The sequence below is a fragment of the Apium graveolens genome, unplaced genomic scaffold (genome assembly GCF_009905375.1).
Source record: "Apium graveolens cultivar Ventura unplaced genomic scaffold, ASM990537v1 ctg8174, whole genome shotgun sequence".
Taxonomy (NCBI): Eukaryota; Viridiplantae; Streptophyta; class Magnoliopsida; order Apiales; family Apiaceae; genus Apium; species Apium graveolens.
Genome location: NW_027420952.1, coordinates 9,536 through 23,795, shown reverse-complemented (window position 1 = coordinate 23,795; position 14,260 = coordinate 9,536). Strand labels below are relative to the sequence as shown.

Sequence of the window (14,260 nt, the reverse complement as noted above, 5' to 3'; positions counted from 1 at the left end):
CATTTTATCTATAAAAGATCATCGATCCAAATATTTTTGAACACTCCAATAAGAACACGTTGAGTAGGATTTATGATCCGCACCTACCTTTAAGATTGATTATAGACCGTCAGATGGAGGGGGGGAACTCACAAAACTACACTTAAGAGCCGTCAATTCATGTAGAAACTACTAAGTACATCATTAGCAACTTGTAATTGTTAAATCAAAACATAATTCCCCTGCCCCATATATAAAAACAGTTTCCCCCTCCCCATTTGTTCTTCAAACTTTTATATACATCCACTAGGAAGTGATAAAGAGAAAATAAACCTCAAAATATTTGAAGAAGAATTATAGCTAGGTAATTTATTAAGTGACCATTTCTCTTTATTTTTTTCCTCTATATGAAGTACAATTTAAATTTCTTCCCAGGAATTCTAATCTATCTAATTATATGTATGTCATATAGTATTCATCAAAGGTATTGATTGAAAACCATTCTTATTTTATTTTTAGATGGCTCGTACCAAGCAAACTGCTCGTAAATCTATTGGAGGAAAGGTTCCTCGAAAGCCGCTCACACACAAGGTTACATCTTATTAAATGCCTATAATAGAATACATTATGATCTATCTTCTCCTAACTTGATATATCTTCTCCTAACATTTCTGTGTTTTGTTCTCCATCACAGGTTGCTCGTATGCGTGCTCCAACAACTGGTGCCTATAGGAAGCCACATAGATACTGCCCTGGAACAGTTGCCCTTCGGTATATATTTATCAATTCATGTTATTTATTGAAACATCATTTCCTGGTTGTTGCCCAAGGCTAATCATACAGTAATTTCTTGTAGTGAGATCCGTAAGTATCAGAAGACTACTGAGCTTTTGATATTAAAACTTCCATTCCAGAGGCTTGTACGTGAAATTGCTCAAGGAATTAAGGTTAATTAGTTTTTAGTATATTTTTTCAAATAACTTTACCCAAGAGAAACCTTATCTTTGTGTATGGCATGTGCCAAATTTATTTCTAATTTGCAATAGTGAATTTGTTGTTACAGAGTGATTTGTGTTTCCAGAGCCATCTTTGTGTATGGCATGTGCCAAATTTATTTCTAATTTGCAATAGTGAATTTGTTGTTACAGAGTGATTTGTGTTTCCAGAGCCATGCAGTCCTGGCTCTACAGGAGGCATCGGAGGCCTACCTGGTAGGCCTATTCCATGATGCCAACTTGTGTTTAATTCATGCTAAGCTGGTGACAATAATGCCAAAGGACATTCAGCTGGCAAGGAGGATCGGCGGAGAGTGTGCTTAAGCAGTTGATTCTGCCCGAGAGCAGTTTAATTAAAATAGTAGTTGTAATTGTAAGTTTGAGGATTGCTGATATATGTGGGAGTGATGAAGAAAAATTATATATGTTGAGTTAATCTTCAATGAGGAAGATACCTTTTTCTTTCGGTATTCACTAATATTAGGAAAGAAGATAATTCAAATAATGAGGAAATCCTAAATTATTAAAATGTAATAAGAAATGAAAAATAGTACATTTACCTTTAATTAGTTTACTTATTAAAATGAGAATCCAAACTAATGAAAATTTAGAAAAAAATGAGAATCCAAACTAATGAAATTTAGTGAAAAAAATTACTTTATTCAAATTTAATATATTTGTACCCTTATTCCTCAATTTCTATTCCTTGTTGTATGTATTACCTCATGAAAGATTGTTCTAGCCAGGAGATGCCACTCACACATTCCTCATTTTCCAATTTGCCCCTCTCACCATCTCTAAAAGCATGGGTCAATTTGACTTTTTTGATAGTCTTTGTTCATAACATTTATTATTTTAATTCAAATTTTGTTATTTTAATTTTGAAAATTATGATATATAGTTTATTTAGTTTGTGTTTTATTAATTTTGATGATTATACATTTGATATTCAATCGGATCAATACTAAACAAACTCTAGAATTCAGTATGATATATCTCGTAACTTTTCTATAATTGTAAGTTTGAGAATTGATGATTTATGTGGGAGTTATGAAGAAAAAATATATATGTTGAGTTAATCTTCAATGAGGACATGCTTTTTCTTTTTGGTATTCAATAATATTAGGAAAGAAGATAATTTATCACAATGAGGAAATCTGAAATTGTTAAAATGCATTATGAAATTAAAAATAGTATATTTACCTTAAATAAGTTTGTTTTGATAAGAGACACATGAAAAATGAGAATCCAAACTAATAATTTTTTTTTAAAACAAATCACTTTATTCACATCTAATCAATATATTTGTCCTACCTATTCCTCCATTTTTATTCCTTAATGTAAGCTTGTTCTAGCTCCTCTGCTCCTACAGCCATGAGATTACCATTCATTTACTCCTCCTTTCTTTGGTCTGCCACTACATATTTCTTATTTTCCCATTTGCCCCTCTCCTTCCCGAGCATCTCTAATAGAAGCATGGTTCAAATCTGAAAACATAGGATGCCGATCTTGAAAACATATGTTCTCTTTAGAATTTGGACATGAACTAAAATATTTTTTGAACATTTTTTTCAAATTATTATTCCTTCAGATTTTATTTGGTGAAATATTGGGTTTTTAACCGAGTCTACTACTACAAGTCTTTTATAAATATAAAAATACAATAATATTTAGAGAAGAAATAAAGTAAAAATATTTTGGATCGTGAGTCTTAGTCAGTAAACTAAAATAGTTTAATTTTGAATTTAGCACAATATTGATGATGCAATCAAATGTCAATTTGTAAAGATTTGCTCACACACACTAACCACCTCAACAAAAGAAAAACTTGATATCACAGTTATTCAAGAGTAGGGCTACAAATAAACAGAGTTATTATGAACAATACTGGAGATCGGCCCTTTTAAGTGAACTCAGTTCGTCTCGTCTCCTTAGTCAAAACGATCTTAAACATGAAAATGAGTTCGGATGAGTAAAAGAGTGAAGCCGAGCTTTTTTCTTTTAAACTAGTACTCGGCTCGTTAAAATCAAAATCGCTTGAACTCAGTCCGGTTTCGGTAATAATTTAGCTCGGAATCAGCTCGAACTCAGTTAAAATTCTGTTATAATAAATTATTTATAATGATATATATTACAAATGATAAATTATTACTAATAACTAATATATTTATAAATATATTTTTCTCATCGTTTATTAATAATTTAATTATTATGGAAATGTCATTCATATTTCGAAATTTAACGCTTAATTTTTTCATAAGAGAACTATCAAACATTGTAATCATGATTTATTTGTCTTCAATTTTTTCATAATTTCATGAACATCATTAAATAACCTGTAATTTAGATACACCCGATTTTAGTAAAATATTAGAACATAATAAAATTTTGACATCTATATTTTAAAAAGTAATGTACGATTTCTAAAATTAGCATTTTCTAAACAGTGTAAAATAAAATTGGACATATTCTTAAACCTCGACGTCAAAAATAAATATATATATTTAAGAAACAGGCGTAGATCGATAATGTTTATATCATTATAAGAAAAAGTTTATTAATCGATATTGAACATTACTATTCTTTCGGTCGTTAAACTCTGATCAGCTCATTTCATTTTTTAAAAATAATTAACCTCGACTCGGTTCAAAAATAACTTGACTTGTTTGCAGCTCGATGAGTTTGAGTTGATTTGCAAATGTAACTACTAAGCTCCGTATCATATAGTAAGATTATAGTCTTTGTACCATATTAGAACTTTATTACATATGAATTTACACGTACTTTTTATGAATATTTAAAATTAATTGTCGTAAATATATGTAATTGTATTTTAATTTAAGTTATATATGTGTTAACCAAAGTTTTGTATGAGTTTTATTTATTTATTTATTTATTTATAATTTTGTAGTTAAAGACAGTTTGCATGCACGTATATATATATATCTATATATGAATATATAGGTTCAAGATCAAATACAAAATTCTTAAGTAAAAGATAAATTTTTTTTTGATATAAAATCTATTCTAATTTTATGTTGAGTTCTTCAATATAAATTGGAATAATTTAATCCAATAAGGACAAACTGGGTATTTGTACAACATCTCGATAAGTCACTATCTAGTTCTCGATAAGAGTCAAGAAAGTGACATCTGTACTTGAGTTCTCTATAGGTCATGAGACTTCTCTACAAGCAAATATTAACAGTTCATTATTCACTTTTTGACAAGTCACATCTCTACCCTATAAATACCCAGACATCTCGACATAACCCCTCTTTACGCTTTTGAGATCTCAATTGACCTAGTTTCTGCAAAATTTCACCAATCTCTTTCGTTTCAAGTTTTTTCTTTCTCAAATCACTTACCCACTAAAACCCAAACTCTTTAATGGTTGCTAACAATATGAGAACTGTTATTCCCAAGGATGGAACCAATTATCTGGCTTTTGTGGATCCAACTCAAGAACCTGATAACTTTAAGTGCTTTGTCAAGTTCATTTCTGATTCCTATATTTCAGGAGGATTAACTGTAAACCCAGAGCTCTACCTGGATGTCTTGAACGATTTCTGGAGCACTGTATTCATGAACACCATTGTTCATGAGAATCAAGCAGTTTCCATGATGGTTAACCGTACAATTAGGGGTATTTTTGCGGAGTTCAATGCCGAGGACATATCCTGACTGTCAAACAGATCCTGATTGGCTTAACATATCCTAATTCCTCTGTCAGATCTTGACGCCTTGATAAATCGATCCCTGACATTGATAATTATTAAAATTTCTCCGCCAATTTATGCTTTGCAGAATAAGCATAAATTCCAAAGTAATGTCTAGTGCCAAAAACCAAAGAGACAAATTGTAGAGTACAAAGCATACTGTATTTTAGACTTTAATTTTTATATTTATTGATAAACTCTACAGTATCTTTGAACAAAAACTTTAAATCTATCATCAAACTTTTTAAACAATATCTCTTCTAATATGATATTCTAGTTTTTCCCATATCCAGATTAATTTGACAGTTGATAAATAGAAGCCCTTAAGTTTATGATGGGAATTCTTTTAATCATCAACTCGTCCAGTGTCACATAACAAGCATTAGAACCATCATGATTCATGGTTATGTGTCTGTGTAAGAATATTTTCAATAATAGCTCCTCCTTTCGTCATATTGACTTCTTGCCTTTTGAAATTTATGTATATAGGAATATATGATCCAAATTAATATTGACCATCATCTAGTATCTTTTTTCTGATATTGGCAAGAATCATGTTTGACCATAACCTTGAAGTTTCATCTTCAACTCTTAGCAAATAGTGAATGTATTTCAGTTCCTTTGTTGACATGATCATCAGTTTATCAAGTGAAAGAACTTGAATTTGATCATTTTGCAATAAGAGTAAGATCTTCGGTTCAGGTTCTGAACCATCATGTTTGTCAAGTATAATCTTCACAACTTCAAGTCTTTCCAGATGATCAACAATTACTTCCTGACCAGGACTATCAGCAAGAGTTTATATTGGTTCTTGATTTTTAGAAATACTTGAGCTTTTCTTTCTGCTCTTTCATGTAACATCTTCTTATCTGTACTCCTCCATCTATTCATTTCAGGTCTTTTACGCATGTTCCTGTATGCTTGATTTGCTTTGTCAACAGCAATTCTGATTTTTCCTTCCCGTGCTCTTTCTTCTCTGTCAAAAACCATTTCTTCTTCCTTGAAGTTTTCAACATTAAAGGCTTCACAATAAGCAGAAAAAATCTGTAAATCCACTCGAAATAGAATTTCTTCTTCTTCAAATTTAACAGAATGAGGAGTTACTATCACTCTATCAGTATCAGGAAAAGAATCAGAACTTGTTTCTTTGTTGTCAGGAATTGAACTTGGAGTAACACGAGCAGTTTCTAAATTAGATCCATGTGATCTACCCTTAGAGACTTGAGTTGACTGTGTAGTTTGATTTTGAATTCCAGTTCCAATTTGAACTATCACAACATCAGAGGACTTCTTTGCTTGCTTATCACCATCATTGGAATTGGTATTCTCCTCGAAACTGATTCAGGTTGACACTTTATCTTTGGTACTATCTCCCCCTTTTGGGCATCTAGACTTTGTAGAAGAGAGAGATTAACATCCAACTTAGAATTTGTTGTAGTCTGACTTGCTTCCAGAGCTGCGAGCTTCTCACAAATTTGATCCTGCTTAGCTTCCATGCAGAACATCCTCTTGATCAAGCCATTATGTTTCTTTATTCCTTTAATAATCACTGAAAAATCAACAATATTTTCTCTAAGATCAACATTATCTTTCTTCAGTGTAGAGATAGAAGAATGCAATCCTTTAACTAAAACTGTTGTGGCATTGATAGATGCTTTCATATCAGAATTAGAAACCAAATGAACAGAATGATCAACTAAAGTCTGAGCAGATTCCAGAGAGATCTTCTCACTTGGTAGTCCCAAGAGTGATTCCATTCATAAGCCCTATGAGTATTAAGAGTGGGAGCATGACCAGATGATGAACCAAAAATAGACAATTTAAACTCGAAATCGCTTGGACTCAGTCCGATTTCGGTAATAATTTAGCTCGGAATCAGCTCGAACTAAGTTAAAATTCTGTTATAATAAATTATTTATAATGATATATATTACCATTGATAAATTATTACTAATCAATAATATATTTATAAATATATTTTTCTCGTCGTTTATTAATAATTTAATTATTATGGAAATGTCGTTCATATTTCAAAATTTAACGCTTAATTTTTTCATAAGAGAAGTATCAAACATTGTAATCATGATTTATTTGTCTCCAATTTTTTCATAATTTCATGAACATCATTAAATAACCTGTAATTTACATACACCCGATTTTAGTAAATTATTAGAACATAATAAAATTTTGACATCTATATTTTAAAAAGTAATGTACGATTTTTAAAATTAGCATTTTCTAAATAGTGTAAAATAAAATTGGACATATTCTTAAACCTCGACGTCAAAAATAAATATATATAAATTTAAGAAACAAGTGTAGATCGATAATGTTTATATCATTATAAGAAAAAGTTTATTAATCAATATTGAACATTACTATTCTTTCGGTCGTTAAACTCTGATGATCTCGTTTCATTTTTTTAAAAATAATTAACCTCGGCTCGATTCATAAAGAAATTGACTTGTTTGCAGCTCGATGAGTTTGATTTGATTTGCAAATGTAACTACTAAGTTCCGTATCATATAGTAAGATTATAGTCTTTGTACCATATTAGAACTTTATTACATATGAATTTACACGTACTTTTTATGAATATTTAAAATTAATTGTCATAAATTTATGTAATTGTATTTTAATTTAAGTTATATATGTGTTAACCAAAGTTTTATATGAGTTTTATTTATTTAGTTTTTTGTAATTTTGTAGTTAATGACAGTTTGCATGTACCTATATATATATATCTATATATGAATATGTAGGTTTTAGATCAAATACAAAATTCTTAAGTACAAGATTACAATTTTTTTGATTCTACTTATATAACTCGGGTTAAACATCATTTATTCACTAATAACTTAAATTTTAATAAATAAATGTAATTTATTTCTTCGATATCATTCTCATTCGCCAATATTAAATTAGGGCACATAATATAATATTTTATTTTTCTTCAAAAAACCAAAAGTTTATTTCTTTAATATAGAAGTGTGCTTAGTCATTACTAAAATTTTGTTAAATTAATATTATATACTTTACAATTTTCTTTATCAGTTCACCCAAAAAATATTGGGTACAAAAATTATAAAATATTGTTAATTTATTTTAATTTTATTAATAATACCAATTTAAAATTATATATGATATGAATTCAACCCATGCATAACTATTGTTTAACACACACGAGTTTGAACTCTAGTTATGTATTTGTTGAGCACAGCTATAAGAAAATATGAGACTTTCGTAGAAATTTTTGCAACTTTTTCATAAATTATGAAATGTTATGAAAATGTTGTACGTATATAGTAAATGTTTTTAAAAATTTTACTCATTTATTGTTAAATGATGTTAAATTCAAGTGATATATGTAATAATCAAAATTTACTCACTTATTCTTAAATGATGTTAAATTCTAGTAATATATGTAATAACCAAAAAAGTTTGTACATAAAAAAGTTTGTACGGGATTTTATAATCAAAATTTATTGGTCGAGCGTGATTACTCGGGTGAATTTAGTCTAGTTATTAGTAAGCCCATTTGTAAAAATCTGCTATTATTTTTAGAAATTAAAATATTCTTTTTAAATCTTTGCATATTTTGCACACAATCATCTAGATTTTTATTAATTTTAGAATTATTACCATTTTATCTATAAAAGATCCTCGATCCAAATATTTTTGAACACTCCAATAAGAACACGTTGAGTAGGATTTATGATCCGCACCTACCTTTAAGATTGATTATAGACCGTCAGATGGATGGGCGGGGAACTCACAAAACTACACTTAAGAGCCGTCAATTTATGTAGAAACTACGAAGCACATCATTAGTAACTTGTAACTGTTAAATCAAAATATAATCCCCCTGCCCCATATATAAAAACAGTTTCTCCCTCCCCATTTGTTCTTCAAACTTTTATATACATCTTCACTATGAAGTGATAATGAGAAAATAAACCTCAAAATATTTGAAGAAGAATTATAGCTAGGTAATTTATTAAGTGACCATTTCTCTTTATTTTTTTCCTCTATATATATAAAGTACAGTTTAAAGTTCTTCCCTTGAAATCTGATCTATCTAATTATATGTATGTCATATAGTATTCATCAAAGGTATTGATTGAAAACCATTCTTATTTAAGTTTTAGATGGCTCGTACCAAGCAAACTGCTCGTAAATCTAGTGGAGGAAAGGTTCCTGGAAAGCAGCTCACACACAAGGTTACATCTTATTAAATGCCTATAATACAATACATTATGATCTATCTTCTCCTAACTTGATATATCTTCTCCTAACATTTCTGTGTTTTGTTCTCTATCACAGGTTGCTCGTATGCATGCTCCAACAACTGGTGCCTATAGGAAGCCACATAGATACCACCCTGGAACAGTTGCCCTTCGGTATATATTTATCAATTCATGTTATTATTGAAACATCATTTCCTGGTTGTTGCCCAAGGCTAATCATACAGTAATTTCTTGTAGTGAGATCCGTAAGTATCAGAAGACTACTGAGCTTTTGATATTAAAACTTCCATTCCAGAGGCTTGTACGTGAAATTGCTCAAGGAATTAAGGTTAATTAGTTTTTAGTATATTTTTTCAAATAACTTTACCCAAGAGAAACCTTATCTTTGTGTATCGCATGTGCCAAATTTATTTCTAATTTGCAATAGTAAATTTGTTGTAGTCTGACTTGCTTCGAGAGCTGCGAGCTTCTCAGAAATTTGATCCTGCTTAGCTTCCATGCTGAACATCCTCTTGATCAAGCCATTACGTTTGTTTGTTCCTTTAATAATCACCGAAGAATGCAATCCTTTAACTAAAACTGTTGTGGCATTGATAGATGCTCTCATATCAGAATTAGAAACCAAATGAACAGAATGATCAACTAAAGTCTGAGCAGATTCCAGAGAGATCTTCTCACTTGGTAGTCCCAAGAGTGATTCCATTCATAAGCCCTATGAGTATTAAGAGTGGGAGCATGAACAGATGATGAACCAAAAATAGACAATTTAGATACTTTTATTCCAGCTTTCAGAGCAGCATCATCAGGATTATCATCATCAGGATTATCATCATCATCAGAATCATCAGACTCAGCATCATCACCAGAATATTTCTCAAGAACATCAAAATTAGTGTCAGGAACTATGCCTTTGAGCTTTAAATCAGGATTTGACTTAGAAGGCTTAGTTGCCTGTGATGATCCTTAAATACTACTAGAAAAAGATCAATATACACCAGTTCTGAACTGATGTCTATTTCCTTCAAAACCAATGTCTACACGGGTGTAGAGAAAAGTATTTTTTTTCACATCAGTCCAAAACTGATATAAAATGTCATCTCAGATATCAGTTCCTTTGATTTCACATCGGTCCCGAATCGTTGTTAAAAATCACCCCAGGCATCAGCTCCTTGCAAATATTGATCTCAAATATGTACATAAACATCGGTTTTAGGCGATGTCTGGTTAATATACATCAGCTATAAACTAATGTCTGGTTATTTAAAAACTGATGTTTTCGTAGCTGTAGAGAATGGGCTTTTTATATCAATTTTTTAAAACATTTATTATGTAGATAAACATTTTATACATAATTTATAGTTATATAAACTGATGTTAAATATTTGACTGATTAAATTATATACATACAAAAAAATAGATAAAATCAAAAACCAACCAATAGTATTGCATTTGATTAACCAATACATAATTTTCATTACCAAACCAATCCAAAGGATTTCAGTAAACAATAGGAAAATCAAAAACATTAGTAATCAAAGCCTAATTTTCTTAAGAATAATGTCAGAAGCATGCGTTAATAGCATTGGCCATGCCAATTTTGATGTTTGTCTTCTTCAAAGCTGGGGCATCATTGTCACCATATCCAGTCAAACCACAAGTATGCTTCATCTCCTACAACTTCTTGAAGAATTCGCGTCTTACTTGGCATGTGGGTCCTCGACATGTGGCTGTCCAAATCAACATGTGGGACCATGTTCACTGTGATCATACTCATTTCTCACCGATGTTATTTCCCACTAGGAATTTCGTCATTTCGTATCGATTTTGGGGCATTTCCTACCAATTCCTCGGTAGGAAATACCCGTTTTTCTTGTATTGTAATATGATATTTTATTTTTCTTAAAAATATCATTTCTTTAATATAGATGTGTGCTTAGCCGTTACTAATTTATTTTAATTAATGTTATATACTTCTCAATTTTCTTTATCTATCACCCATTGGGTACAAAATTATGAAATATTGTTAATTTATTATCATTTTCATAATAATACCAATCTAAAATTATATATATTATATGAATTGAACACATGTATAACTATTCTTTAATACACACAATGTGAACTCTAGTTATGTATTTTTTGAGCACTAGCTATAAGAAAATATCATAATTTCGTAGAAGTTTTGGAATTATTAATAATTATTGAAATATTCTAAAAATGTTGTATGAATAAAATAAATATTTTTAAAAATTTTACTCATTTATTATTAAATGATGTTAAACTCAGGTGATATATGTAATAACCAACAAAATTTGTACCATGTATAAATCTTAGTATGTTTTGCACAGAATCATCTATATTTTCTTTAATTTTTTCCGGTATATGAATTACAGTTTAAAGTTCTTCCTAGGCATTTTGATCTATCTAATTATTTGTATGCCATTTAGTATTCATAAGAGGTATTGATTGAAAACCATTCTTATTTTAGCAAACCCCATAGTAAATCTAGTGGATGAAAGGTTAAGAGAAAGCAGCTGGCACACAAGGTTACATATCTTATTAAATGCCTATAATAGAATTAGTATGATCTCTCTTCTCCTAACTTTTCTATAATTGTAAGTTTGAGGATTGATGATTTATGTGGGAGTTATGAAGAAAAATATATATGTTGATTTAATCTTCAATGAGGACATCCTTTTTCCTTTTGGTATTCAATAATATTAGGAAACAAGATATATTATCACAATGAGGAAATCTGAAATTGTTAAAATGTATTATGAATATATATATATATTCATATATATATATATGAATATATAGGTTTAAGATCAAATACAAAATTCTTAAGTACAAGATTACAATTTTTTTGATTCTACTTATATAACACGGGTTAAACATCATTATTCACTAATAACTTAAATTATAATAAATAAATGTAATTTATTTCTTCGATATACTTCTCATTCGCCAATATTAAATTAGTTCACCTAAAAAATATTGGGTACAGAAATTATAAAATATTGTTAAATGATGTTAAATTCGAGTGATATTTGTAATAACCAAAAAGTTTGTACATAATTTGTATCGGATTTTATAATCAAAATTTATTGGTCGAGTGTGATTAGTCGGGTGAATTTAGTCTAGTTATTAGTAAGCCCATTTGTAAAAATCTACCCTTAGAGACTTGAGTTGACTGTGTAGTTTGATTTTGAATTCCAGTTCCAGTTTGAACTATCACAACATCAGAGGTCTTCTTTGCTTGCTTATCACCATCATCGGAATTGGTATTCTCCTCGAAACTGATTCAGGTTGACACTTTATCTTTGGTACTATCTCCCCCTTTTTGGCATCTAGACTTTGTGGAAGAGAGCGAATAACATCCAACTTAGAATTTGTTGTAGTCTGACTTGCTTCCAGAGCTGCGAGCTTCTCAGAAATTTGATCCTGCTTAGCTTCCATGTAGAACATCCTCTTGATCAAGCCATTATGTTTGTTTGTTCCTTTAATAATCACTGAAAAATCAACAATATTTTCTCTAAGATCAACATTATCTTTCTTGAGTGTAGAGACAGAAGAATGCAATCCTTTAACTAAAACTGTTGTGGCATTGATAGATGCTTTCATATCAGTATTAGAAACCAAATGAACAGAATGATCAACTAGAGTCTGAGCAGATTCCAGAGAGATCTTCTCACTTGGTAGTCCCAAGAGTGATTCCATTCATAAGCCCTATGAGTATTAAGAGTGGGAGCATGACCAGATGATGAACCAAAAATAGACAATTTAGATACTTCTATTCCAACTTTCAGAGCATCATCATCAGGATTATCATCATCATCATCAGAATCATCAGACTCAACATCAACCACCAGAAAATTTCTCAGGACCATCAAATCAGTTCAGGAACTATGCCTTTGAGCTTTAAATTAGGATGTGACTTAGAAGGTTTAGGTTGCCTGTGAAGATCCTGAAATACTACTAAAAAAGGCCAATATACATCAGTTATGAACTGATGTCTATTTCCTTCAAAACCAATGTCTACAACGGGTGTAGAGAAAAGTATTTTTTTGACATCGGTCCAAAACTGATATGAAATGTCATCCCAGATATCAGTTCCTTCGATTTCAATCGGTCCAGAAACGTTGACAAAAATCACCCCAGGCATCAGCTCCTTGTCAAATACTGATGTCAAATATGTACATAAACACAGTTTTAGGCGATGTCTGGTTAATATACATCAGCTATAAACTAATTTTTTGTTTATTAAAACTGAAATTTTCGCTAGCTCTGTAGCGAATGGCTTTTATATCAATTTTTAAAAAATTTGTTATGTAGATAACATTTTCTACATAATTATAGTTATATAAACTGATGTTAAATATTTGGCTGATTAAATTATAGACATACAAAAAAATAGATAAATCAAAAACCAACCAATAGTATTGTATTTAATTAACCAATACATAATTTTCATTACCAAACCAATCCAAAGGATTTTAGTAAACAATAGGAAAATAAAAAACATAGTAATCAAAGCCTAATTTTCTTAAGAATAATGTCAGAAGCATGCGTTAAGAGCATGGACCATGGCAATTTCGATGTCTGTCTTCTTCAAAGCTGGGGCATCATGTCACCATATCCAGTCCAAATCACCCATTGGGTACAAAATTATGAAATATTGTTATATTGGATTACTAATTTATTTTAATTAATGTTATATACTTCTCAATTTTCTTTATCTATCACCCATTGGGTACAAAATTATGAAATATTGTTAATTTATTATCATTTTCATAATAATACCAATCTAAAATTATATATATTATATGAATTGAACACATGTATAACTGTTCTTTAACACACACAAATGTGAACTCTAGTTATGTATTTGTTGAGCAACTCTTCTTTCACACACAAATGTGAACTCTAGTTATGTATTTGTGAACACTAGCTATAAGAAAATATCATAATTTGTAGAAAGTTTTGCAAATTTTTAATAAATTATGAAATATTCTTCAATGGGAGTATGAAGAAAAAATATATATGTTGAGTTAATCTTCAATGAGGACATGCTTTTTTTTCTTTTTGGTATTCAATACTATTAGGAAAGAAGATAATTATCACAATGAGAAAATCTGAAATTGTTAAAATGTATTATGAAATTAAAAATAGTATATTACCTTAAATAAGTTTGTTTTGATAAGAGACACATGAAAAATGAGAATCCAAACTAATATTTTTTTTTAAAACAAATCAGTTTATTCACATCTAATCAATTATACTTGTCCCACCTATTCCTCCATTTTATTCCTTATTGTAA

At 29.8% G+C, this 14,260-nt stretch overlaps 1 protein-coding gene across 1 annotated transcript; it reads left to right on the top strand.

The window, feature by feature from the left end:
- The first annotated feature begins 498 nt into the window (after positions 1–498).
- LOC141704719 (histone H3.3-like) lies at positions 499–1,444 on the top strand. Its single transcript, XM_074507905.1, has 4 exons — positions 499–570; positions 674–750; positions 836–926; positions 1,128–1,444. The coding sequence occupies exons 1-4, from the start codon at positions 499–501 to the stop codon at positions 1,296–1,298; spliced, it is 411 nt and encodes a 136-aa protein (XP_074364006.1). The 3' UTR covers positions 1,299–1,444.
- Positions 1,445–14,260: the final 12,816 nt, after the last annotated feature.

Excerpts from the sequence above, each read along its gene's own strand:
- LOC141704719 (XM_074507905.1), top strand. The coding sequence starts at position 499 with ATGGCTCGTACCAAGCAAACTGCTCGTAAATCTATTGGAGGAAAGGTT. Across the intron at positions 751-835 it reads CCTGGAACAGTTGCCCTTCG|TGAGATCCGTAAGTATCAGA; the intron begins GTATATATTTAT and ends AATTTCTTGTAG. Across the intron at positions 927-1,127 it reads AAATTGCTCAAGGAATTAAG|AGTGATTTGTGTTTCCAGAG; the intron begins GTTAATTAGTTT and ends TTGTTGTTACAG.